Source organism: Misgurnus anguillicaudatus, chromosome 22, assembly GCF_027580225.2.
Source record: "Misgurnus anguillicaudatus chromosome 22, ASM2758022v2, whole genome shotgun sequence".
NCBI lineage: Eukaryota > Metazoa > Chordata > Actinopteri > Cypriniformes > Cobitidae > Misgurnus > Misgurnus anguillicaudatus.
Window position 1 is genome coordinate 37,066,118 of NC_073358.2, and position 25,177 is coordinate 37,091,294.

A 25,177-nucleotide genomic window follows, 5' to 3' on the forward strand; every position below is an offset into this window, starting at 1 on the left:
GGTCTGTATTGCTAAATTGTGTTAATCGTTGTCTTCCTCATTATTGTAATCAAATAACTATTATATATTAATACAAAATAAAGTACATTACAATAAATTACTTACTGCTTAAGATCTGTTTAGCTCTCAGATTATTGCTTGTTGCTAAATACCATATGCTGCATGCTGTATACAGTAGTTATTGTAGTTTTTAATACAGTTTATATATACACACACACACACACACACACACACAATATTACAGTTTTTACTTATTCATTATCTAAAATCTTAATCAAAATTATGAAATTAATGTATCAATCGATTATACCTCAGAGGTAAATATTGGTACCAAAGGTATACATGTCTGTACCTAAATAGGACCTTTTAAAAGGGTACCGCCCCAGTGACAACTTGGGACCATTTTTGACCATTCTTTCTGACAGTGTACAAGTACAATTGGCACCATGGTGCCTTCACAGAGCTGCATGATACACCCTTTACCTTGACATGCACCTTTAGATAGATAAGGGATCAAAAGGATGTGCATGCTTGGTACAATCTCATCCTTACATACACACACACACACACACACACACACACACACACACACACACACACAAAACATTTTATAGAAACAACTAACAGATTACAGATGATAAAGGCCATTGCAGAGACTGCAGTCCTTAAAAATTTCACATTCTGTTTGTACTGACACTTTGATGATTGAAGGATTACTTGTTTATGGTTTTGTTTATGGATATAGGCTCATGTCCAGGGTTTAGTTTCAGGAAAGCGAAAACGGGCATATTTGAAAACAAAGCCATATGTGATTGAAGCTTATACATCTTCTTCCACAGGTTGGCCTGACTTCAGTTTTAAAATCACCTTAAAAGAGGAAAAAGAGGCACATGATGATGATTGGGGTTGATGCTTATAGCGAACAAGCTGAAAAAGTGTGTTATTTTGTCAAACTAATGTATGTGTCGGTACTTACTTCTTTCAGCTGGGCGATTTCCTTGCTGTCGACATTTTTCTGTGCAGTATTGGTAATGCTTTTCACTCGAGTTGCATAGCTGTAATAAGACATCAATATTACAATGCTTTATTTCAAGGTCATTTCGAAAAGTTATAGGTGACCCTTTCCGTAATATATTTGCATCTTACATGAGCGAGGTGAGAGTCTCCTCCAGGTTGCAGTCAGATGGGGAAATGTTAAGGATCATGAGGGTCTTGGCGTTGCCTCCCAACGAGTCTTGCATGAGTTGGGTCAGCTTGTTGTTACGGTATGGAACGTGAGGCTGCTCCATGGATAAAGCCGAAATGACATCTCCTAGAGCACTCAGAGATTTGTTAATAGAGTTTGCCTCCTAAGAGGAAATGAACATAAAATGAGAGATGCATTGTTGTCAGAATACGTACTTTACACGACATATTATGTAGATTTTAAGGCTGAAACATTGGATAAGTATGAGCTGCATAAAACCTTTAGCTGGTCGTCTTTGGCTCCTGTTTTTGCTGCTCGTTCACTTCCTGCGAGGTCCACGAGACTGAGCTTCCCGTAGCTCACGCTCCCATTTGTCAGATTACTGCTCTTGATCATAATCCCAATGATCAGGTGAGAACGTGAACTCTCAACATTCATCTCTAACATAATACATAAGAAAAATAAATACATTTAAATCACCTGTAGAGCAACAATTACTTATATAAAAGTGTTAATTCAGTGATGGATGCATGGGTCCAAATGTTTGGATAGATGGATGGATGTTTGAATTACTTAAGTTGGATGGATGGATGAATGTTTAGATGGATGACTGGAGTAATGTTTTAATAGATGGACAAACAGATTTGCATGTTTTCGGCCTGTGGGAGGAAACCGGAGTACCCGGAGTAAACCCACGCTGACACAGGGAGAACATGCAAACTCCATACAGAAGCCACCTGCCCTAACCGGGGCTATCAGATCATCATGTTCTGCATGATTGTAAAGCAAATAAATCCAAACCATTTAACTGCACTCCTTTGAAGTTGTATTGAGCACATACTTGTTGCTGCGATGTGACGGTTTGCGCAGCCCTGCTCGAATAATGCGAAGAGTTCACCGGCACTGGCTGCCTCCTTTGTCTCTGCTCCCTGGGCAAACACAAGACCCTTTCTGTCCCTCTTAATTTCAATTTTCTTGCTGAATGCCTCGGTCGGGCTTACGAAGAGATCCTGTAGACGATCATTGTACAGCTCCAACATATAGGCTGAAACCTGAGGATGTACAATAGAGAAGGCTGTAAATTCTACCATGCATGTAACCTAATGAATATAACTTTACCTTAAACTCAAATTTGGACTCATTTTCCTGGATGATCTCAAAGATCTTGGTGAAGGTCCTGGGAATGATGCCTGGGTTTCTTCGATCTTTGTCTCCAACCATCGTGAAGGTTTTTCCTGAACCCGTATGGCCATACGCAAAGATGCATACGTTGAAGCCATCGATTGCACACTGGATTAGCCTGGGAAAAGTTAGCAATTGATCAGAAAAAGTGATATAAAATCAACATACTTTATGTACAGTAGTATTAGGTTTTGCATTCGTGAGGGTCCGCTTACAGAAAGAACTGGAAGGGTGGCAGAGAGATGGATTTTTGAAGCTCCACGTACATTTTATGCTTAGGTCGCGCATGCGCCTAAAGGAAAGTGTAGTATGTAGCCCCAAGAGACGCGTTGTCCCACAAGACCCACAAGGTATGTCAGGAGCAGTGGCGGCTTGTGACTGCTCATCCTAGGGGCGCTAATTCAAAATAAGTGTTTGGAGTGTCATGTGTGTTGCTTGCGTTTTTAAAATATGTTTTTGTTGCGTCATGTGAACCATGTGCATCACGTGTTTTGTCAAAATAAGTGCCTGCTGCAAACGCGTCAAGAGCGTTTGTGATAAAAGAGACGCTCACGTTCCCAAAATACATGCAAGACACTCCCTTAACATTAAACTATGATTACACATGAGATCATGCGAGTATCTGGCAAATGCGAGCGTCTCTTTTATCATGAACCCTAGACGTGTCTGCAGCGGGCACTTATTTTGACAAAACACGTGATGCACACAGGATCTCTCGAAGCGCAGAACACATATTTGAAAAAAAAGGAACCACACACATGACGGGCTACATACATGTTGTGACAAACTTCGCATCGAGCGCCCTCAAAAAAAGAAGTCACTGGCCGCCACTGGTCAGGAGTCAGGAAGTAAAGCAAACATTGGATTGGGATGTTCCTTGATGCCTTCCAGCCTTGGAATGCTGCCTCCGAATGCAGAATGTTAGAGATTTCTGACGCAGCCTACACTTTGCCAGGCATAACATGTTCGGATAAGCGTACAAAACAGACTATACTTCGTGCTTTAGCTGCATTCCTGTGGTTCAATGAGTAGAGAATTGCTTTAGCAATGCAAAGTTCATGGGAAGCTGATAAAAGAATTGCATACTTAATGCATTTGAAGTCAGTTTGCATAAAAGCGTCTGCCAAATGCATAAATGTAAATGAACAGCACACTAACCCACTGGACTCCAGAAAGATCTCCTCTTGCATACACTCCGAGTTAAAGATCTTGTCAAACTGAAACTCACGAGGTCCTCGAGGTGTCTCCAGGATCACAGAGTACTCATCGAGACACGAGACTATGACTTGACTTCTTTTCGACTGCTCTGTGCGAGTCAGTGGCCTTATTCGACAAAACACTCGGATCTTACCTGTACAAGGCCAAAAATAAAGCCAGAGACAACAGTTTTAGGTGTCAAATAATTATTGCAAAAGTGTCCTACAACTTTATACACTGATAATTATTAAGATACATGTATTAAAAAGATTCCTTATTTAAGCTTTGTAAAGGCATTGAAACCTCTTACATAACAACAGAAAATGCCCTGGCTCTTGTTCCTTTGGCATTATGTGTATTACTGTTGGATTTGAATACAATTGATTAAAAAGAATGTCTGGGAAACCAGTCAATAGTCCTGGAGCTATTTGGCCTGAAGCCTTAGATTAAATTGTAAATAGCCATAAATGGACACTTTTAGTTCATGTTGTGTCTGGCAACAGTTTCAATAAAAACACATTTTTATGTCCTCCGTGAAGATATATGAGGGTGATGTTTCATGCCTTTCATGTCTTCCACCATGTTGTAGTATTTCTTTCTCATGGTTCTTTCAGCTTTGTAGTTCTCAACAATCTTTTTGTTTTCTTATTTGATATTCTTCAACTAAAAAAACAGAAATATGAGTTCATTTGAGTCATGAATGGTAGACAGATATAATTCAATCCCTCTGGCATTTTACAGAGAAGATCAAAGGTGGCATATTAAAAAGTTAAGTGTATAGACCGTTTCATCGGACGCACGTGCGGTAACGGTTTGACTAGTTGCTGAAACTGAACTCGTTAACAAATGCCTCATCGAAAAAAACAAATGTTTTGGTTTCCTATGTAACCTACGTGTTGTTTATTTTGCTTGTTATATAAATAAACTACTTTAAACGGGTTTTGTTGTTATTTCGTCTTAGCGGAGTTTACCGGAAGTTACGTGTTTTCCACGAAAGCCGCTTGTTTATGTTGTTACTGCTGAAACCGTCTATAATATTCAATGTGCAAATATATAGAATAGATTTAAAGGGATAGTTCACTTTAAAATTAAATACAAATGCTGTCATCGTTTACTCATCCTCATGTTGTTCTAAACCTCTATGAATTTCTTTTTCCAAAGAACACCAAAGAAGGTTGACGTACCCACTGAATTCCATCATATTTGTTTTTTCTACTATGGAAGATAATGGTTACATTACCGTAATTTATCCAAATATCTTTGTTTTCATCAGGATAAAATTATTAAAGGGATTGTTCACATTAAAATGAAAATTCTGTCATCATTTTCTCATTCTCATGTTGTTCTAAACCTGTATACATTTCTTTTTTCTGATGAACACAAAAAATATATTTTGAGAAATGATGGTAAACACACAGCGGATGGTGATCATGGACTTCCATAGTAGGAATAAAAAAATATGATGGAATTTAATGGGTACCCCGTCAACTGTGTGCTTACCATCATTTATCAAAATATTTTCTTCATCATTTACCAAAATACTTCCAAAATATGTTTTCCTACTATGGAAGTCAATGGTCACTATCTGCTGTGTGTTTACCTTCATTTCTCAAAATATCTTTCTTGGTGTTCATCAGAAAAAGGAAATTCATGCATGTTTAGAACAACATGAGGATGAGAAAATTATGACAGAATTGTAATTTCAAAATATGATCAAATGCACTGTTCTTAAGTGTATGGCATTGAAAGCGAGGCCCAAAGAGATAAAAAAAAAATTTTTTTTTGTTGAGTCACCTCAGTCTGCAGTAACAGTAGCTGCTGGCCCACACTCTTTTCACTCTCAGCGTTTATTAATCCAGTCTTGTGAAAATTCTCCTCAAATTTCTAGAAAGTGTTCAAACATAAGTATACAGTGAGACTGAATGGAGAAAAAAATTAGCATGCATGTGTGATTTTAGGACGTACTTTGACTCTTTCATCCAGCTCTCCTGTCCTTGCCTCATTCGTGTCAGACTCTAAAACAAAATAAACTCACTATCTATGCTGTACATTTATATGAAGAGTATTAATCTTTACACATTTACCAATGAGAGTAGGTGAAGCCCCAGCTCTGATGCACTCCAGAGCCACTTGTATGACCTCATGATGTAGTAAACTCATCTGTGCTCCATCATCCACCTGTGTCTCCTCCACTCTGAGTGAACATGTGTTATTTGGTTAGCAGATGTTCATGAGTTTAAGAGTATTATAAGTTATATTCAGGAATCATGCGGTGATCCCACTTTTCCTGCTGTATGTTCTCCTGTTCCTCATGACTCTGGTTGGATTCTTTTATGGTCTGTAGTAGACTTTCCTTTACATCTGCCAGTGTTTTTTGATTGTTCTCTGCCATCAGGTCAAACTGCTGCTTAGCCTCCACCAGCTCAACATAAACATGATGAGCCTGAAATACAGAGCACAACTACCTATTATAAAGCTTTTAATAACTCAGTATGCTCAGTATTTGAAACAATATTTAAAACATCAGCCTTTTTATCCTGCTCTGTCAGGAAAAGGTACAAATGATGCCGCTGGGGTGGTACCCTTTTAAAAAGTAGATCTGTGTATCTAATGCATGCATAATATGAATACGTCAGAGGTACATAAAGTATCTCTATGTAACATGTAATAGTACATATTAGGACCTTTTTAAGGGAACAGCTTTTGTACTAATTTTGGGTCTCTGAAATTACTCAAGTGAAGTTACATCAATTCATCATTTTTATTAGTAACATTGCGGCATGCCGTGAGAAAGCCTCTGACCTTTTGAATCTTTATTACATGTTTTGTATTTATATGGTCCTAATGTAACATTGTTTTGAGTCATAATGTGAAAAATGCAATAAATTAATTTTTATTAATGACATTTTTTATGAATGTAATTAATTAGCACCTGTTTAATAACAGCACTAAGGAGGCGAGCATATGCTGACTGTTCAACAGAATTTATCACACCCTCTTCTCCTTCCAGGAGTATTGAGATCTCCTTCTCCCTCTTTAAAAGGTTATCCTTCAGAACCTCAAGAAGAGCCTGTGCTCCCTCTAGTGGCACATCTGGGTCACTGCAGCACTGATAGCACAAATCATAATAGGAAATGTCAAACTCTTTATAAATTTAAATTAAAAATAATACTTTTTGTTTACTTTAATTCACCAATCAATAAATACAACATACAGTTGTTGACATTCAGATTCTTTGATTCCTTTCTTATAGACACTGACAACAGACTGAATGTCTTTAAAGGGCCAGTTCACTCAAGATGAAAATGCTGTCATCATTTATTCACTCTCATGTTGTAACAAGCTTGCATTAATTTCTTTGTTCTGATAAACTCAATAAAATATATTTTGGGGAATGTTTATAACCAAACCAATTAGAGGCCCCATTGACTTCCATAGTATAATTTTTCCTACTATAAGAAGTCAATATGGGGCCTCTGATCGGCTTGTTTATAAAAACTCATCAAATATCTTCCTGCGTGTCATTAGAGCAAAGGAATTTATACAGGTTTGTAACATAGACTGTAAAAACTATGGACGTCGTAGTGTCCGTGACGTTACCTATAGGTTTGAAACCCAAAGTAAGCAGAGCCTGCCGTCACTATTTTAGCAGCGCGCCTCTCCTGGATAACCGAAAATCGGCAAAGAAGCAAGACTTGGGTGAACCATAGACTGTAAAAAAACATGAACATAGTGTCCGTGCCGTCACCCATTGGTTTGTGAAGAACTTTTTTGAAGCTTAAAGTAGGCAGTGCCTGCTGTCGCCATCTTGGCGGCACGTCAACCCGCATCACTCGCGGATAACCGAAATGGGTAAAGAGTTGGGACATGGGTGAAGCTGAGGTGGCTGGTTGGTGAAACCTAGCTTGATTCTAATGACAGCAGTTGCAGTTCACCCCTCACTCAAATGGCCACGCCCTTAATTATACAGAACTTTAGGGCTTAATATCATTTAATAGGATGAGTTACAAAAAATTCACCCCCCCCCCCCATAGTTCTCAGAAAGGGCAAAATTAGCTATAGACCAAAAACACTTTTGGTACCAGGCTTTAAACATATTTATTTTTGCTGTAAAGTTGGGCATGTTAACTTTGGGTCTATGGGAATTGACACCCTTTTGGAGTCAGTCTCTAGCGGCCAGTCGATGAATTGCAGTTTAGGTCACTTCCGTGTTGGCTTCACGACAAAGACTGGAAGGTTCCCCCTTGGTTTGTAACAACATGAGAGTGAGTAAATGATGACATCATTTAAATTTTTTGGTGAACTGTCCCTTTAAGAACAGATCTGAAGGCTCTTCATGACTAGAATGTGACATCACTGAAAATCAGAATTTTCTACCATTTCATCAGCTGAACTTTCTTTCTTCTCCTGAGAGGCTTGCAGCATCTCCTGGACCTTCCCCATCTCTGCCCTGGCCAAATGCAGCTCTTGCAGTGCTGTCACAGAGCCAGAGATCCAACAGCTTTCAAATGACCTTTACATATCTTTATTTGTACCACTTAAAGGCGGGGTGCATGATTTGGAACACTTTGGAAAAAGAAAGTCGGGCCGAGTACCAAAACACACTTGTAGCCCCTAAGCAGTAAGGGGCGTGTCTACATAGGAACATCATTGCCTAGGTTGCGTATGTGTGGGGCGGGTCGATCAAAAGTAGGTCCAGATTCTATTAAGGTAGGGCGTGTTTGTTTAGGTGATTTCAAATATTGTCTTTCAGAGATCATGGACCCCGCCTTTAAACAGAACAGTGCACACATTTTGAGAAGCCTGATTGAAACACATGCTATGAGTAAATGCCACTTTTCGTGATTATATTTCTTGGTTGTAACTTGTAATGACTTCGGATTAAAGCCTTTGCTAAAGTAATTGTGTTTATTACCCAGAAGAGGTGCTGCTCAGCCACCCACATTGAAAAATCATTGCTAGAAGCAAAGAAAGCATGCACTGATAGTATATATAGCCTACTGGATATATGTGTCACCATGCCTGTGAAAACCCAGCTAAAGTCATCTGTTTTCCTAATGTTTCCTACATAATCTGTAAAGAACATTATGTGCAAATATAACCTCAATATCTTTAATATTGACTAAGTAAACTCATTGAGTGTTAAATATTGAAATTAAAGTGAATTCAATAACTAAAATCAAACTTCGAAGCACCAAATCTAAATTAGATTATGAGACTTTAGCCTGATTTTATAGGCAGGGACATTTATAGGCCTATTGCACTCTTACTTGATGCCTGATGGTTATGAAGGAGATCCAATCTGGAGGAAAACAATTCCATCATCTTGTTCTGCAAAGGTTTTCATTGTTGCCATTAGTCCACTAATTCTCGTAAAGCATTTGTCTCAAATGTCATAGTCTAAGGATATAATACTGTGTATTAGTGGTGTAACGATAAAACACAGTATAATACCTGGGTGATTCTCACGAAAACTTGGTTGTAAAAATGTCAAGCATGAAAATGTAAAAATTGCTTAAATTTACTTTTGTTTCCACCAGACATTAGAAACAAAGTCTGAAGTATATGGGAACATTAATTTAAAAACTTTTACTTATCATTTAACACTTTTTGTAACATAATTTCAAAAATAAGTCCTAAAAAATCTCATTACCGCAACAGTCAGAAAACATCAACAATGTTAGAAAAGCTCATATATTTTCACATTTTTAAAAATTGATTATTAATAGTCATGCACAGTAAATTGAAATTCTGAAATAATATTTATTTTAAATTTAACGTTTTTTTATTTTGTTTTATTTAGCTCATATACCGCAACACCATCCACAATTTACAACTATTTTTTTTATATATTTCGAAGAAACCTGACACATTTTCAAAATGACATGACAAACCTGAAAGAACATAATTTGGAGATTCTGCACATGCATTTAAAATCAAAGTATTATGCTTCTATTAATGAAATTAACATTTAATAAGCATCTGTTGCGGTAATGATACATAGGTTTCGGAAATGAGGTTAATTATTTCGGTAATGAGAATACGTATACTAGCCTGAGATTTTGTTAAAAACAAATTTTAAAGTTAAAAGTCTGATAATATTTACAGCATCATGCGTTCAAGTTCAAAACTGTTTTATTGTTTAGTCTTTGAAAAAAATATTAAAGAAAAAACATGAGAACAGGAAGGCTTATATTAATATTCCTTTGTGTCATATTTAAGTCCCCATTTATGCATTTAACATACTGAAATAAGATGGTCTTGATGACATATGCTGCCTACAAATGCGAGCTCTGAAGGCTGCAGCCATCGGATTGAGAAATGGCCAGCTAATGTCAGCTGGATATCACAAAACATTTGTGTAAATAAGATGAAAAATATTTCCTTGCTGGATATGATTTGGTCTTCTGACCTCTTACCATTCTGTATCTGTTGTGATGAGAGAGAGAGAGAGAGAGAGAGAGAGAGGCTGTATCCGAAAGTTTAGACAGCTGACTTGTTCCCTCGCTGCCTTATGAGACAATGACTTTGGCTGCATAATGGCAGCTCCGAGAAATGCTTTAGGACAGACTTCATAGGCAGCAAAATTGAATTCAGGTTGAAATGTAAGCAGCCCTCTCTGTATTCCGGGATTTCGCAAATCTGCTTGTGGTGCGGAGGTCTGATCGACCCACCCAATTCACACGAGCTCTGTGTGCTCTGCTTGGGGCTTCTCCACCCAAAGGCGGCAATTGTTGGCTCAGGGTGTCCCTTATTGTGAGGATCTCCTGATGAAGGTGCTCAGGACCCGGCTCAACATCGCCCTTGGAGGTTTCTTACTGCAGTGTCCCACTGCCGGCAAAGAGCCGCTGGTGGTCGTCCTCCCCTCGCTCAACCGGTTCAGTTTGTCACCGAGAGCCTGTGTCCTGAACCGGGAGCCGCCAGGTCTGTTTCCTTTGGGTTTCCGGCGGGGAAAGATGAGATGTCTCTGACAGCGTTGGATGGAGACTGGGACCAGCCTCCACATGGTGCATCAGACACACAGCCATCCTTCTACAAGGAACTGGTGCGCATTCTCTTCAAAGCCGTGCAGGACTTGGAGATTGAGTGGAGCACCCCACAAGAACCCCAGAGAAGCAAGCTTGACTTTTGTTTTCTTCACTCAGGCCGCCCCGCTGATGCTCGGAGGAAAGTCACCAAAGCGTGGGCTACCCCTCCCCCCATTTTTTTTCTTAGGTAGGCTACCTGTGTACCGTAAAACTTCAAATAATAGCCGAGTCCCAAATAGACGCCTGTCTCTTTTAGACGCCTGCCGTGACAACAGGTTTGGGTAAATAAACGCCTGTCTCAAATAAAGGCCTGGTCTGTTTTTTAGTTTCGGGTTGTATTTAATCTTCTAAAACCCGTCAGATAGTCTGATTAAGACAGTTCTATGGTGCAGATTGAACACGCTAAAGTTTTTTTTGCTTACCGGTAGATGTCACGTGACAGACGGAGTCGTTCCGTTACTCATCACTATGACAACACAAAAAGCTTCGTCGCCAGGATTGAAGTGATGATGACAGTAGCGAAGTGGCAATCGAGAGAGTCGGGACTTTTCCCGTGGGCCGGTAGTGTTTTGAGGCCGCTGATAATAGCCGGGCTTTCAGTCTTTTGTCATGCATGCACTCCCGCCACACATTGTATTTCTCGCGCGGAAACACTATTTATCATATTTAATATGCTGCAGCGCCCAAAATGGATCTGGCCGCACTGCTCTCTCTCTCTCTATCAAGTCCGTCTTCCCTAGAGTTCTAGTCGAGCGAGCCAATACAAAAAAGAGAAAGAGGCTACACAATAGCCAATCAGAAAATAGCACTGTTGTATCTGGGTAAGATTTCACGCAACAACCAATAAAAAAACATATCCTTGTTTGCTTTATTTATACTGCCAATAATTTAAGACTGTTGTTATTACACGAACTAATTTGTTAAACACATTCAAATTAAAAATAAAACGTAATATGTGGTAACCTCCTGCTGTCATTCTGGAACAATTAAATTAAAAGCCTGTCTCTTTTAGACGCCTGGTGTGATGATAGGTTTGGGAAAATAAAAGCCCGGGCTATTATTTGAAGTTTTACGGTATTCCCCCCATCAAGGACGCTGTGGCTGCTCACCTCTGCCCCTTGTCCACTTCCTTGGATGGTGTGGCGTAGCTTTGAGGGTAGTGAAGCCTCATGACAGCACACCTGTCCGAAAAAGCATACCCGCGCCGAGAGAGGCTCTGTCTGCATTGCACACTATGGCGGTCCTACAGATCTTTTAGGCACAGTAGCTTAAGGCTCTAGCTTAAGGCTCTGGATGAGGGCAGCACGGATCTAAATACCTTCAGGGATCTGAGAATGGTTACGGATTTCACGCTAAGGGCCACGAAGACCACTCATGGTGGCCATGCACAGTCACGCCTGTTTCTCCATCCGACCTGTTTGGTGACACGGTGGGCACAATCACGGAGCATTTCTCGGAAGCGGTGAAGAGCTCTAAGGCTATGAGCCACTTCCTACCTCACCACCCTGTGTCTCATGGACCAGAACCGGTGGTGCATCACAAGAGTCCCTGGCACAAATCCTCCAGTATATGATGCAAGAAACTGGGTCCTGGGGGACTGCCGTCCAGAACGAAGCTGCTCAAAAACAGAGCATTTTTCTCCTCAGTTGGTTTTGTGTTGCTCGCCCCAGGGCCCGTCCTCACATAAGCGTCTACAACCCGCCCCCCCCACTCTCGAACACGACCCACATGCTGCGAAGACAGCAGAGGCGGAAAGGGTTAACGCACAGTCCTAATGAATTGCGCAGCAACCCGCTTTCTGTCACAGCGCCAGGCGCTTTTAGGCCATCCTCTCTGGTGTCTGTGACTCACGCACTGCGCAGAAAGGAGGTGCCGCCTTTAGTCTCCCTTTGTCCCTCGCCCCCAGGCAGCAATCTGACGCTGCAGACAGCGCGCGTTGTGCGGTCGCAGGTAGCTGAGATGCTGGCACGCATGGGATCCAACTTTGTGGATCTTGTGATCCAACTGATGTTGCAGCGCCTAGATGTGTGGCGTGCCATCGCTAGGTTGTTTTTGATACCTGAAAGTGGAAAGAAAGCATAACATTAAATTAGCATGTCTCACAACATGGGAGAAAAAAATGAATGTACACATCATCATATAGTATAGACTTGTTGCGTTGTGTTGTGTGTTTGTCGTGTACATTTCCTAACACTGTAGTGTGTTTTTTGCTAATTACACCTGCTAGTAATATCTCCAAACCTAACCTCTCTCTCTCCTTCCTTCTGTACTCCTCTAGCCATTCTGGGTTGCTGTTAAGTTTCTCCCTGAACTTTGTCAACCTGGCCTTTGCTAAAGCTTTTTTCTCACTTGCTGACTGTCTACAATGAAGCATCATAAAGCAAAATATCAACAGTTATTACATTTTAAATTTATATTAAATTCATAAAAGATATTTAAATGTAATAAACAATATGCCTAAATTCTCATTTCCGAAACAGAAGTTCTCTTTACCGCAACTGCTATTAAATGGTTGCGGTATATGAGAATGGGGTTGCGGAGGATGAGGTACCCCAGTATGTTTTGCTAAAAATAGAGAAGCCACGTAGGCTTTGCTCATTTTTTATTCAGTGTATATAATTAGACTTTAATAAAGAACATTTTCATAAAAAATTGTAAATCAAACAATTTTCGAAATGTAGAAAACTACCTGTTTCGGTAATGATAATCAAAATGTCGTGTAAGCATTCTGACAAGAGAATATTTCAAATTTAGCTGGAAAGATATAAAGAGATGATCTTACCAGGTAGCCATCTTGAAGTAACTGGTCCATCTGCTTGGTCACTCAAAATCAAACTTTATTAAAATTCTGTATGTGTGGTTAAACGGTCCTTAAAAAAGTGTTGCGGAGGATGAGAACATCAGGCATGGACACATCAATTTCCTAATTTTTCTTCATTATTATTATACATGAATATTCAGTAAATTATTTTTCTGTCATCTAAAGTAGTCTAGCAAAACATCCATTTATTTTTTTTCTAAATATTTTTGTGTTAATATGTTTAAATTACAGCATAACGCATGTTCAAACACAGCCGGACGCATTGCGGTAATGAGAATTTCAGCAGAAAATGAGATAAAATTGACAAATTATAAATTCTTATGTTGAAATCACACATTGTGCAAGGTAGAACACAGTATTGTGTTAATTCTGATGCTTTTTAATATTACTATATTACACATTTTATAGCTAAAATCATTAGTGCCGTGGTGTTTCAATGGTTTCGTGAGAATCACCCACCTGTCCGATATCGGTTCTGAACCGTAAGGACGATAGTATACACAATCATTTTATGTACTACGACTATTTAGAAGTCCTCAATCTGAAATCACTGATAGTCGTTTATAACATGCATTTAAAAAAAAACAACACTCATCAAATATAATCATAATAAATATTCTTTTTTTATCATGAAAATATCTGTAAATGTTTAAAGTTCAGCGATATGCTCTGCCTGTGTAATGGTACTTCGTCTGCGGCGCATGTTGAGTTTCTGCATTAGAGCGCCATCTGGCGTTTGGATGTAGCGACATTTCACCATATTCATTGAAAAGCATAGCAAGCAGAATCGCACGATGTTTCGTTACACCCCTACTGTATAAACAATACTACAGTAAATCTGTCAATACAGTAATGTCACACCTTCTCTTTGTCCCATGCTGCTAAATTGTCTTGGTTCCTCTGCTGAAGTACTGTGTGCTGCTCCTGAAGTGTTTCATTCTGACTCTCCAAAGTCTGATCAGAGGACAGTAAACACGTCACACAGAGAAAAAGCAGAAGACATAAATGGTATAATTACTAAAATAAAGGGGCGTGAATTGGGGATTAAATGTGCTATGTTTATGACAAGGAAAAAGCAGAACAAATTTGATGATGCTTGTGACTCACCCTGACCTTCTCTTCCCAATAGGCATTTTTTCTGGCCACCTTTTCCTGGTAAATATCCAAGATTCTCTTAAGATTGTTAAGCTTATTTTGGTAATACGTCCTAATTTTAAGTGTTGTTCTTTCCTATACAAAACAAACAAGGAAATATTATAACCACATTTTTCGTATTTCTATCTATCTTTTTGATCATCTTTGTCACCTGATTTTCTCGTGATGCCATAAGAAAGTTCTCCTCCAGTTCCTTAATCATATCCTGATGTCTGCTCTTCATTGCCATCATATCATCTGTCATCTGTTGATATGATTTGCAGGAAAATTAACAAATGTGTAGAATACATAGACAGAAAACATGGCTGCAAATGTATAGACCTTATAAATGGATTGGACTCTACTGGGTTTTTTCAACCTTGCACTGGGTCAAAAGGGCACAAACCCAACCCATTGGGTTGTATTTTAACCTATGCTGGATTGTTTCAACCCAAAATTCTAGGTTGTTTTAAAGGTGCAGTGTGTAATTTTTAAAAGGATCTCTTGACAGAAATCTAAATAATATACAAAACTATATTATCAGGGGTGTATAAAGACCTTTTTATAATAAACCGTTATGTTTTTATTACCTTAGAATGAGATGTTCTTATCTACATACACCGAGGGTCCCCTTACGTGGAAGTCGCCATTTTGTGCCACCATGTTTCTACAGAAGCCCTTAATGGACAAACTTTTTTACTAAGTTGTCTCCATTGATGACATGTTTTTCCGGTGGTGGCTACCATAGTTTCTCTATGCGTTTCAAAAGTGAGGGGTGAGCAGTGGACTGAACAGTTGCTTGCAATTCACAACCTCACCACTAGACGCCGCTAAAATTTACACACTGCACCTTTAACCCACTGTTGGGTGAAATACTTTATAAACATTTCTTTTTGGGGTTAATTTAACCCAATGGGTAATTTTTGACCCAACACTGGGCTGAAAATAACCCAGTATTTTATAGAGCGTAGTACAATGAAATGTTAGCACCTTATATAGAAAAAGTGAAATAGTCTTTGAGACTGCTGGATCCTTATAATAAAAGCAATATCAACAAAATGTACAATATGTTAAGCAAATTTAATATTAAGGAACCATGCTGGGAAGGCCATTTCTCCCCTGACATGTCACAGCTACACCCCATAAACTTTTGGTTAAAATGAAAGCTAATAATAATGATTTATAATTTTATATTGTGTATTTATCACAATACACAAACTAAAAAATACATAGTGGCAAAGACAATCTAGGCTCATACTTAGTCCATTATTGTGTTTATAGGATCATTGTTCCATTTTATACTACAGCTTGTGGATTTTAAATGAGCACATAACAACTAATAGATGTGTACCTGTCATGTTAAGTAAATGGGTGTGCACTAGAACCTGTTGAGATTTGTCCTTATGAGATCATAATAAGTAATGAGTTCTCAGTTTAAGAGGTGAATGTAAGGGTTTGATAACAAACAAATCTCTAGTCTAGTCTTAAATAGGCTTTTCTCCCAGAACAAAGTTACATGTGACATCAGTTGGAACATCCCATCCTCACCCTATTCCCTAAGGGCAACAAAGGGCGTGACAGACACATGACTAGTAGTGCAGGAAGTACAACTCTGTGCCTAATAAAATCATTGTTTTCTTTGGCTACATGTCTGATAGATAAAAAAACTACCACATTACCATGGTACAGTACTACCATGTGTTTTGGCCAATGATCCCATGACAAAACCATGTACACACATAATGTACCATTCTGCCATGTGTATTTTTAAAAATACTAAAGTAATAACACATGAATTTAAGTTATATGGTATTTCCATCTATTGTATACCTGCATACACTATACTTTTTAAGGGTATTATTCACATACTTGGCTTATGCATAGCTTGGCAGAGTCATATGGAATAAACATCTTGACATCCATTGGAGTCTTATCTTCACAATCTCTTACTCCTGCTCACAAGAGAAACATTGAATTTTAAAAATAAAGTGTAAAACCTTTAAAAATGGAATTTTTCTCTTTAATTTTTCTCTTTTCTCACCTTTGTGGGTGGTTTTTGGATTTTGATGTAGGCCTGTGCCCATCCAGCGTTTGAAGGGGTTCCATCTGAATTTACCTATCCTCAGCCACGTGACCTCACGTTTAGCTGGCCCTTTAAATATTAACATGCTGTTACAGTAACACTTCTTTCATCAGGGCAGTCTGAAGCTTATTTTATAAACTATAAAGCAGAGATAAGAATTGTTCTTTTATGAATTATAGATTGCTTGTTTAATTGTATTAATGTATTTTAAACTTTGGGTTATGTATGTTAAATATAACGTGCAAATGGTTCTGGTACAGGTTATATCCCTATAGTGGGAATGCATCATAAAAAGAAATGATGAATTTCTTTAAACTATTTAGAATTGGGAGTAATTGAGACTTTAGCCATACTGTATCTGTGTGTTATTGGCCTTGCTTTTGGTCTAAGTTTAGGAATTATAGACAGTTCAGGACATCATCTCATTATATGTTTCAATGTATATCTGCTGTGTGTTCATAAAATTTCTCTTTCATATTAGATAAACAATTATGTAAAGTCATAGGAGTCAACAACATTCAAGTCAATACGTTTATTAAATCATTACTTTATAAAATGTTCCTGTGTCCTTTATGTATTTTTAATAGTTTCACAATATTAAGAAGTCATAGACAAAATAAAACATGTAATAAAACATTGATCTTTATTTTTTATTCCTTTTTTATTCCCATTAACATATTTAGAGTATTTACTTAACAATTAAACCAACAAAGTTAACAATTTTCACTAAATAACGAAATAATGACATTATTTTAAATAATTTCTGTTGTGCACAATAATATATGAAAATATTTAGACCTTGGGTTTATCGTTAAGTTTGTTTAACCTATTTCACTTATTTTTCTTTCAATTATTGTTTCTGTCTCTTCCTGTGACACTTTCAGAAGTGGGATAAACATCACGTTGCAACGTTCCAGACTTTCTTTCTTTAAAAAAAGGGAAAAAATGTATGTAAAAAACACCAATGCTGTTAAAGGTTGCAGGAACGCACAAAAAAATGTTAGAGTTAGTTTAGGTAGTGTTAGGATTATATTTTAAGATTAATTAAATTTAAATGTTAGATAAACTTGCACAATGTTTGAGGTTTACACTATGTTTAGGTTATAAGGAAGTGACAGGATTTTACACTCACCTCTATTTTTATCCTGATCTAAGAGTGTGTTACGGATGTTACATGGCCTACGACGTCGGACCTCTTCTTTCAGGTCTGGCACACTGCCTGGCAGTTCCTCTGATTTTGAAACAGTGGCATGGGAAAGCACCACCCGAGTGGTGCCCACTTCATCATCCTGAGATGAAAGGTTAGTGGTCTCCCAGGCACCTACAGTATAGAGATAACGAAAGAAAATACCAAACCTCCGATGCAGTAACACTCAATACCAGTTTTATACCAAGCACGTTTCATTAACAAGAAAAAGCAAAGCATATTTCCTAATAAACACAAATATATAGTTAAATCATTGCCATTAAACACAGTCCAAGAAAAAAATGCATATATGACTATATATGACTAAAGTGATGTATCAACAGATGAGCTGTATGGGCTTGTGTTGTGTGATATTTACGTGGCCTTGCTGCCGGGGCAACGGTATGGTTACGTAATTTCCTGCCCATGAAGTTCAAAGACATGGTCACATTTTCTGTACCAGAATCGGCATACATGATGCCAAAGTGATAGTATCTCTGTTTTTGTTTGACAACGGAAACAAAACATGTCACAATGATATCTGAAACACTGTTAAATGTGTAAGTCATGCTCTGTAGTAACTGTATTCACATGATACTAGCAGGATTCCTCCACAGTGTCAACTCCCATGTAACCACACAAGGAACATTACAATACATTACAATATGAATATAAAAAACATTTAAAACCAGCAATTTACCATCTATATATTTTAGACAAAACTCCATTTAAAGTACACAGTTAACTTTCAAAGTATACAGTCGGATTACGGATTACCCCACATTAGATATTTTTCTTAAACGGTTTTGCTTTAGGAAATAGATTTAAGGAAATTAATAATGATCTGCAATTTAAAAAAATTACCTTAATTCCAAGATGACACTAGACTGCAGGTTGCTCCAAGTATATCTGGCTGAAAACCATGGTAGAGGAAAGGTAAAACTGGAAGGATGCTTGTTTTTGTAAGGAACAGAACTCTCAACACTTGTTAAATATTAACCTATGTGGATGAGGTTTCATTGGGGATTAGTTTACCTGATTGTCCAACAGAGCTGCAGACTTTCATCAGGTTTCGAATATGTGCGGGTAGAGATTGTAACTAGATCCACAGTGGTCTGTTTCTCTACTAATGCTGTATTGTGGTCATCTGACAGGTTTGTGAATTACTGTCTTTAAAGACAGGATTGTCTTTATTTTTTAAAGAACCATAACATATCAAATGTTCATCAAAACCTGCTTGATATTTCCTCACCCACCTGTGCTTAGTTCTTATTCAAGGATGTCGTACTCTTAGTTTATTTTCAACTTTTTAATTTAGTGCAATATATAAATAAATTATATACACTTTAATGTTTGTCCTAGTGTTATCTTATAGCCCACTTTGTCCTGTGTTGTCAGCAACACTATGGTCCTGGAGGAAAAAATGTACATATGCTCAACAGTAGCTATGCCTGAAATGACAATAAAGTTACTTTGACTTTCCTCGAGCCAGCTAGGCCTATAAAGGCACAGAATGGGCAATAGTATTAGTTCTGTAAACCTCTATAAAACTATTTGAGATGTAGGCTAGTATTGTGTACTTGAAAGTATTCATGCTAAACTGGTTTGGTTTGGTGTATGCTGTTCTTCTTTTGGATTCCTGTCTGTTATTAGGAGACCACAAATGCCATCCTCGAATCAAGCTTACATTTATTTATTTATTATTTGGGTAGAGAGCCGCTTGCTGTAAATCCTCCAAAACTCTTACTCTCCAAAAATTTACTTTTGAAACGTTTTTATCGTTTAAACACTTATAAAATTCCCTTTGCTGCATTGTGTTTGTGGTGCTGGTGGTTAAAACGAGACAACAGAACGTAATGGGCGGAGTCTGTATGAAGCCCCGCCCATTTGCGTTTGTGGCGTTGGAGTTGGTGGAGCCGTGGAGCCAAATCTACTGGGCGGAGTCTGTAGAAAGCGTTTCAATGTGCAGCGCTCCGAATCCCATACACCAGGCGTGACAGTGGCAAACAGATTTAAAGATAACAACGTTTCTTTAGTTCAAAACGTTGCGGTATGTTTGGGGATAAAACGTTTTCATTTAGTATGTGGTTTAAAGATGTCAAATAATTTACAGCCTACTTTTTAGACACAGGACTAGGTTATTGCGCAGTTGGAGGAACTGCGCGTGAATGATCCAACAAGTAGCCTAATATGCTGTGTTTAGACAATCCAAAAAGGGTTAACATCATACATTTTATATAATATTATAGGTGACGGTGTAAAACCAGTTAGGTCAGACATTGGGTTTACAAGGTGTAGTGAGTATATAAAAAAGATAATGTAAAAGAAGATGCGTTAGGTCAGTCATTACGTGCCAACAACGCATCTAAAACAAAACATCAGGAAAGTGTAGACAGTTAATCTTTTGTCGTAAGATGAGCGTTAATTGTCTCGTTGCCATCACTTAAGTCGAGCTTTAGTTTGTTGTACAGAGGAATGCTGGAGAACCAGAAACGCGTCTTTGTATTGTCCTCCTTTAATTTTCAGTGTTTATTCTGTTAAGCGACTAAATATTTTTGCATAAATAGGCTACTGAAGTGCGACTTAACAAATCAATTTCTGCGCAAAACAATGTTGGCGAATAAAGTCGTAAATAAACACATTTGGTTTAACCGTATGCATGCGTTCATCCGTGCTTGACCACTTTAGGAAGCAGGAAAGTACTTGCCAAGTTAACACCCTGTTGCAGCGCAACAGTTAAATGATGTTGCTAGGTGTGGTTCATGGTATAAATACAGCTCAAGCTTTCCTCCTTCTCGCTTGCTGTGTCTTCTGTCTTGGTAAGTAGGAACTGAGATTTTTAACTTTCTTGCATTTTACTTCTGCGTTTTACCAACCCAGTATTTTCATCTATATTTATATATTATGTTGCATATTTGATGCATATAACATACAGTTTCAAAGTTATACAACTATTTTAGAAGCTATAGAAACTTTGCACAACTAACTAACGACTGACTAACTTTGACATTCTTAGAAATAAACATGGTCAACTTCAGTTTTTACTGTGTATGTGTCAATGTTAAAATAGCAAGGATGGTTTGTTACTATATTTGTGAATAATGCACTTGTTAGAGTAATAATTATTGCTAGAAACTTTATAAAAGACAGATGATAATTGCTCAAACCTTTCAGTCTGGAGTATGTTTTGTGTTCTGTGTGTTAATATGTATTTCTGTATCACCATGCAGGTTGAGTGTTTCAGGTTAAATTCCAGGTGCCAACATGTCATTCATCAATGCATTTCTCGAGCAGCTCTCCTATCAGGGCATGCAAGATTTGCAAGACATCACAGTAAGTTTGCTTTATTGTTTTTCAGCTTTCTGGAAAATTTTGAACAGCGCAACACTATGAGTCAGAGACAGGAATGTTCCACTCCCCGTTCTGGCCACATTTTGCCTGTTAAAGAAAACGTGCTTAAATACTTCGCACTTTCCTCCTTAAAACTGTGTCTTTATGTTATTGAACAAACGTTTTGGTATCTTACATTGGTTTGCTTAAAGTTGTTCTGTAATGAAGTTTTTATATACTTGTACTGAGCATAATCAGTGCCTTTCATGTGTTTAGGAGGGACAGGGGACTGTCAAGCCCTATCCTCAGTTTAATCCAGCTTCAGATGTAGCCGTCTTGGACAAAGCAATCAAGGCAAAAGGTTGTATTAATATAAAAATATATTGTTTACAATTAATCACTTAATTTAAATGTTTAATGACCTTTGAAAGCTATTTGATATGAAGGAATAAGTCTTGAGGGGTGGTTTCCTGGACAGGGGTTAGTCATAGACTAAAATAAATGTAAGAGCTGTCCAAACTGAAACAACTTGCACTAACATATTTTAAAATATGTCAGTGCCCTTTTTTGCCTCAAAATACACACAAGTGATGTTTTTAGTAAGGCATGTTTGTTAAAACTAGTTATATGTTTCAATTAAACTTGCTTAAGCCAATCCCTGTCTGGGAAACCACCCTTGAATGTTTTATATTATGCTTACATTACATTATTTTTATAGTATTTTATTTTATTACAAACTAAGAATTTTATTTACAAAAATTGTGATTTGAACCAAATAATTAGGAAAAATCAGCAAAATAATAGGCAAGAGTAAATGACAAATATTGTTTAAAAAAACATCCCAAAATCAGACCTTAAGAAGCTGGTTGATAAAATGCTAATCATTTTTGCAAATTTTAGGGCAAATGATGGCTACCTTATGATCACATTTAGTATGTACACTCCTGTTTTTGCATCTGTTAAGCTCTTTTGTCAGTAATATGTTATTCTGTTTTCACAGGTGTGGATGAGGCCACAATAATTGAAACACTGGTCCGTAGGAGCAATGCCCAGCGCCAGCAAATTAAGGCTGCCTATCAGCAAGCCAGTGGCAAGGTTGGTGTCACACACATTTATTGGACCAGAAGTTAAATATTTTCTTCCCTACCCAATTCTCATTTATCTATTAAAATGATCTCATGTCCTCTGTGTAGCCTCTGGATGTGGCTTTGAAAGCTGCCCTTAAAGGTGAGCTGGAAGAAGTGGTTCTGGCCCTGTTGATGCCTCCCGCTCAATATGATGCTTTTGTGCTTAAAAATGCCATGAAGGTAACATAATCTCAAGACTTGAGACACTCGCACATTTATGTCTGACCATAAAGGTGGATGGGTAGATCTTTTTGTTGTCATTTTAACTGTAAAGTGTCAATACACATTTTTCTCTGCAGGGTATGGGCACAGATGAGGATACGCTTGTCGAGATTTTGGCTTCCAGGACCAATAAAGAGATAAGAGATATTAAAGAGGCATACAAACGTGGTAACTTTTAATATATTAATATCAACCTCTTCTTCTTAAGGTAGCTGGCCTGTACGTTTTGTGTATTTATTGTATGGTTTACATTTATAGACTACAAAAAAGATCTAGAGGCTGAAATCAAGTCTGAGACAAGTGGAGACTTTAGGAATGCACTTCTCTCTCTCTGCAAGGTAAGACGATCCACCCTTTCATATTCTTATGCAATTTTGGCTATATTTCCTCGTTCAGGGCTGCATGCTTTAGATGTCTCCTTTATCTGAGACATCTAAATCTTTTCAAAGTAAAAATGGCTACCAATGCTTCATGATATGAATGTGGGTGTGTCTGCATTAAAAGTTTTTCTTTTTGTTCACAGGCTAACAGGAGTGAAAACAATACGGTGGAAGTTGACCTGGCTGACAAAGATGCTAGGGTAATTTAAATGTATGTTAAACATATGGTTTGTCATGTATGTGCATGTCTCATGACCCACATTTTTTCTGTAGGCCCTATATGAGGCGGGAGAGAAAAGAAAGGGCACAGACATTTCCGTGTTCATCGACATCCTCACTACAAGGAGTGGTGCTCAACTGAGGCAAGGTACAGTACAGTTGGCCATTTGAGTCTCCCATTTTCATTGGTGGTGTTTTTACAAAAGATTGCAATTCTTATCAACAAAATGGACCTGACAATACATACATTTTTTGTTTAGTTTTCAGTCAATACTCAAAGTACAGTAAGGTGGATGTTGCAAAAGCCATTGATCTGGAGTTGAAAGGCGACATTGAGAACTGCTTGGTTGCTGTGGGTAAGGCAAATTTTGAAACCCTAATCTCTAACTTCTGTGAGCTCAATAAAATGGCATGCATCACGTTTTTGCTAGCATTATCCAACAGAATGTTTTAAATGGGTTTACTGAACAGCAAAGATTTGATGGCTTGACAGTGCTTATAATTTTAACAAAAATCAATATACAGATGGTTTACTCATACAGTAGTACTGTATGGTATGACCTTTAGGACAAATCCCCTGCAAGACTTTCTTTAAAGTGCCATACCTTTAGAGGAACACGTCCAGATTTTGGGAATTTGGCTTGTTCACTGTATCCCCCAGAGTTGGATAGGTACATGCCTTCTCATCTCCGTGCGTGCTGTAACTCTGCCTGACGCAGCCCCCACTAGCTTAGCTTAGCACAAAGTCTGGAGGTGAGTGGGTCCAGCTGGCGAGCTGCTCCCAGTGGGTGACAGAGTGACGCGAACATTTTCCTGTTTGTGTGTTGTGATTTGCATAGTCACACTGTGTACAAATATCAAGGTGATATGAGACACAGCTATCTTTTAACAGTATACATACTGGGAATTATATTCTCAGAAGGCGAAGCACTGCTACTTGGGCGTAGTGATTTGCACAACTCTGACCGAACTCTCTGAGGGGGCTTCTCGGGTGCTGTGAGCAAATCACTTATTTGTACACGGTGTGACTATACAAATTACAACACACAGGTGGTAAGGTGTTGGCGTTGTTTTGTCGCTTGTTGGGAGCAGTTTGCTGGCTGGAGCCATTCACTTCCAGACTTTGTGCGTCGGACAGAGTTGCAGCATGCACGGAGATGAGAAAGGTGTGTTTGGATCTAACTCTGGGGGATACGCTGAATAAGCTAAATTCCCAAAACCTGGGCGTGTTCCTTTAAGACTTTGTTAGATATATCTTCATTTTTCCAAGACATTTCAGTTGTTACAGTATGACAAGCATGTGACACATAAACTATAGTATGTGGATTGCATTCAGTTTCTCAATTAAATATTTTTTATGCCACTATGGTTTGTTTTAAATACTGTATATACATTTTTTTCAGTGAAATGTGCTGGATGCAAGCCTGCATACTTTGCTGAAAAACTAAATCTGGCAATGAAGGCAAGTATTACTTTTTTTGTTTGTAACAGTTGTTTTGCGAAAGAGACAAAACTAGTATACTGTAGCAGGGAACAATGTGTGACTTCTTGACTTTTCACAGGGCTCTGGTTACAAGGGCAAGATCTTGACTAGAATATTGGTAGCACGTTCTGAGATTGACCTGGCCAAAATCAAACAAGAGTATCAGAAGAAGTTCGGCAAGTCACTCTACCAAGACATCCAGGTAAATAAGTCCCTAAATTTTTTTTAGATGTGTTGAATGTGATTGTTATTTTCTGGTCCTGTACTTGGACGAAAGATCAGATTTTTAAAGTCTTTGTGTTTCATCTGTTTGCAGGACGACACCAAAGGAGACTATGAGACGATCCTGTTGGCCTTATGTGGCAATTAATTGGTGCCAATAATGAGTGGATACACATTACATCATTATCAGTATCCATCAGTATAGGAATTATATATCTCTATAAACATCTGTAATACATTGGAAGCATTTTATATAAATAAAACAGAGCATAAATAAAAACTGTTGTCTGAACATGTATATATTACTGTACAGTTTCTTGTGTGGCATGTCAGTGATTATTCTGCAACATATCTATGAACTTAAATTCAGGGCGACT

General features: G+C 38.1%; 3 protein-coding genes across 4 annotated transcripts; 1 reads left to right on the plus strand and 2 right to left on the minus strand.

Annotated features, from left to right (window-relative positions):
• Nucleotides 1-665: 665 nt before the first annotated feature.
• LOC141349112 (uncharacterized) lies at nucleotides 666-19,449 on the minus strand. Of its 2 annotated transcripts, XM_073860887.1 has the most exons (10): nucleotides 18,682-19,449; nucleotides 18,197-18,314; nucleotides 17,764-17,952; nucleotides 3,527-3,719; nucleotides 2,306-2,486; nucleotides 2,028-2,238; nucleotides 1,466-1,626; nucleotides 1,147-1,349; nucleotides 977-1,055; nucleotides 666-867 (listed from the first exon to the last, which is right to left on the minus strand). In XM_073860887.1, the coding sequence occupies exons 2-10, from the start codon at nucleotides 18,291-18,293 to the stop codon at nucleotides 820-822; spliced, it is 1,362 nt and encodes a 453-aa protein (XP_073716988.1). In that variant the 5' UTR covers nucleotides 18,294-18,314; nucleotides 18,682-19,449; the 3' UTR covers nucleotides 666-819. The 2 variants fall into 2 exon arrangements, with proteins under 2 accessions (XP_073716988.1, XP_073716987.1); XM_073860886.1 differs by lacking the exons at nucleotides 17,764-17,952; nucleotides 18,197-18,314; nucleotides 18,682-19,449 and adding an exon at nucleotides 4,129-4,230.
• On the minus strand, nucleotides 4,211-16,716 carry LOC129440035 (uncharacterized). Its single transcript, XM_073860326.1, has 13 exons — nucleotides 16,590-16,716; nucleotides 16,418-16,500; nucleotides 14,721-14,813; nucleotides 14,522-14,644; nucleotides 14,276-14,368; nucleotides 8,836-8,896; nucleotides 7,943-8,040; nucleotides 6,498-6,674; nucleotides 5,848-6,008; nucleotides 5,650-5,759; nucleotides 5,531-5,580; nucleotides 5,360-5,449; nucleotides 4,211-4,228 (listed from the first exon to the last, which is right to left on the minus strand). The coding sequence occupies exons 1-13, from the start codon at nucleotides 16,714-16,716 to the stop codon at nucleotides 4,211-4,213; spliced, it is 1,284 nt and encodes a 427-aa protein (XP_073716427.1).
• A 1,131-nt stretch (nucleotides 19,450-20,580) lies between the features above and the next one.
• anxa1a (annexin A1a) lies at nucleotides 20,581-25,098 on the plus strand. Its single transcript, XM_055199080.2, has 13 exons — nucleotides 20,581-20,636; nucleotides 21,048-21,150; nucleotides 21,424-21,508; nucleotides 22,148-22,242; nucleotides 22,341-22,454; nucleotides 22,574-22,664; nucleotides 22,755-22,834; nucleotides 23,020-23,076; nucleotides 23,150-23,243; nucleotides 23,356-23,451; nucleotides 24,499-24,557; nucleotides 24,658-24,780; nucleotides 24,895-25,098. Exons 2-13 carry the CDS (start codon nucleotides 21,082-21,084, stop codon nucleotides 24,946-24,948), a joined length of 1,017 nt encoding a protein of 338 aa, XP_055055055.1. The 5' UTR covers nucleotides 20,581-20,636; nucleotides 21,048-21,081; the 3' UTR covers nucleotides 24,949-25,098.
• The last annotated feature ends 79 nt before the right edge of the window (nucleotides 25,099-25,177 follow it).